This window comes from Atta colombica, unplaced genomic scaffold, assembly GCF_001594045.1.
Source record: "Atta colombica isolate Treedump-2 unplaced genomic scaffold, Acol1.0 scaffold106, whole genome shotgun sequence".
Lineage (NCBI taxonomy): Eukaryota > Metazoa > Arthropoda > Insecta > Hymenoptera > Formicidae > Atta > Atta colombica.
This window is the reverse complement of record NW_017259191.1, coordinates 41,390-41,861: the sequence shown is the minus strand read 5'-3', so window position 1 is coordinate 41,861 and position 472 is coordinate 41,390. Positions and strand designations below refer to the sequence as shown.

Genomic DNA, 472 nt, shown 5'->3' with positions numbered 1-472 from the left:
ATATATATATAAATGAAAGATATTGAACAATATTTGCAGGATGGACAAGTCAAGTTACCGTATTGCACAATGCATACTTCGAAACCATTATCAGACAAAGGGTGGGCGGAACAAGAAATGGCATCCTTACCTAATGTAAAGATCTCTTTGAAACTTCTTGAGTCTCGTTTGCAACAGTTACTAATGTCGCACAATGGTATTCTACCTTTGCCAAGGTATGTTTTTATTATTTATATTAAATTTTATATATGATGCGAAAGAATTCTAACATTAATTTGAAATACGTATTGCAATCTGTTGAATAATTTCAGTCTACCGAACTGTTATGAGGCCGAATTCAAAGAGCAGTTAGAAATTGTAGAGAAAGGTGTACCTTTAGAGCATTTAGTATCATGCTTGTCATGTGTTGAGTTAAGACAAGATATTGGCAGTGTGAAATACATTGTGTGGATAGGGAAGAAGGATCATGAAA

At 33.7% G+C, this 472-nt stretch overlaps 1 protein-coding gene across 1 annotated transcript in view; it reads left to right on the top strand.

The window, feature by feature from the left end:
* The window catches only part of LOC108691843 (meiosis arrest female protein 1 homolog), a 15,274-nt gene that overhangs the window by 9,022 nt on the left and 5,780 nt on the right, over nucleotides 1-472 (top strand). Inside the window, exons 14-15 of the mRNA XM_018199776.1 lie at nucleotides 40-215; nucleotides 312-470. Coding sequence (XP_018055265.1) covers nucleotides 40-215; nucleotides 312-470 — 335 coding nt within the window. The remainder of the gene's footprint in view (nucleotides 1-39; nucleotides 216-311; nucleotides 471-472) is intronic.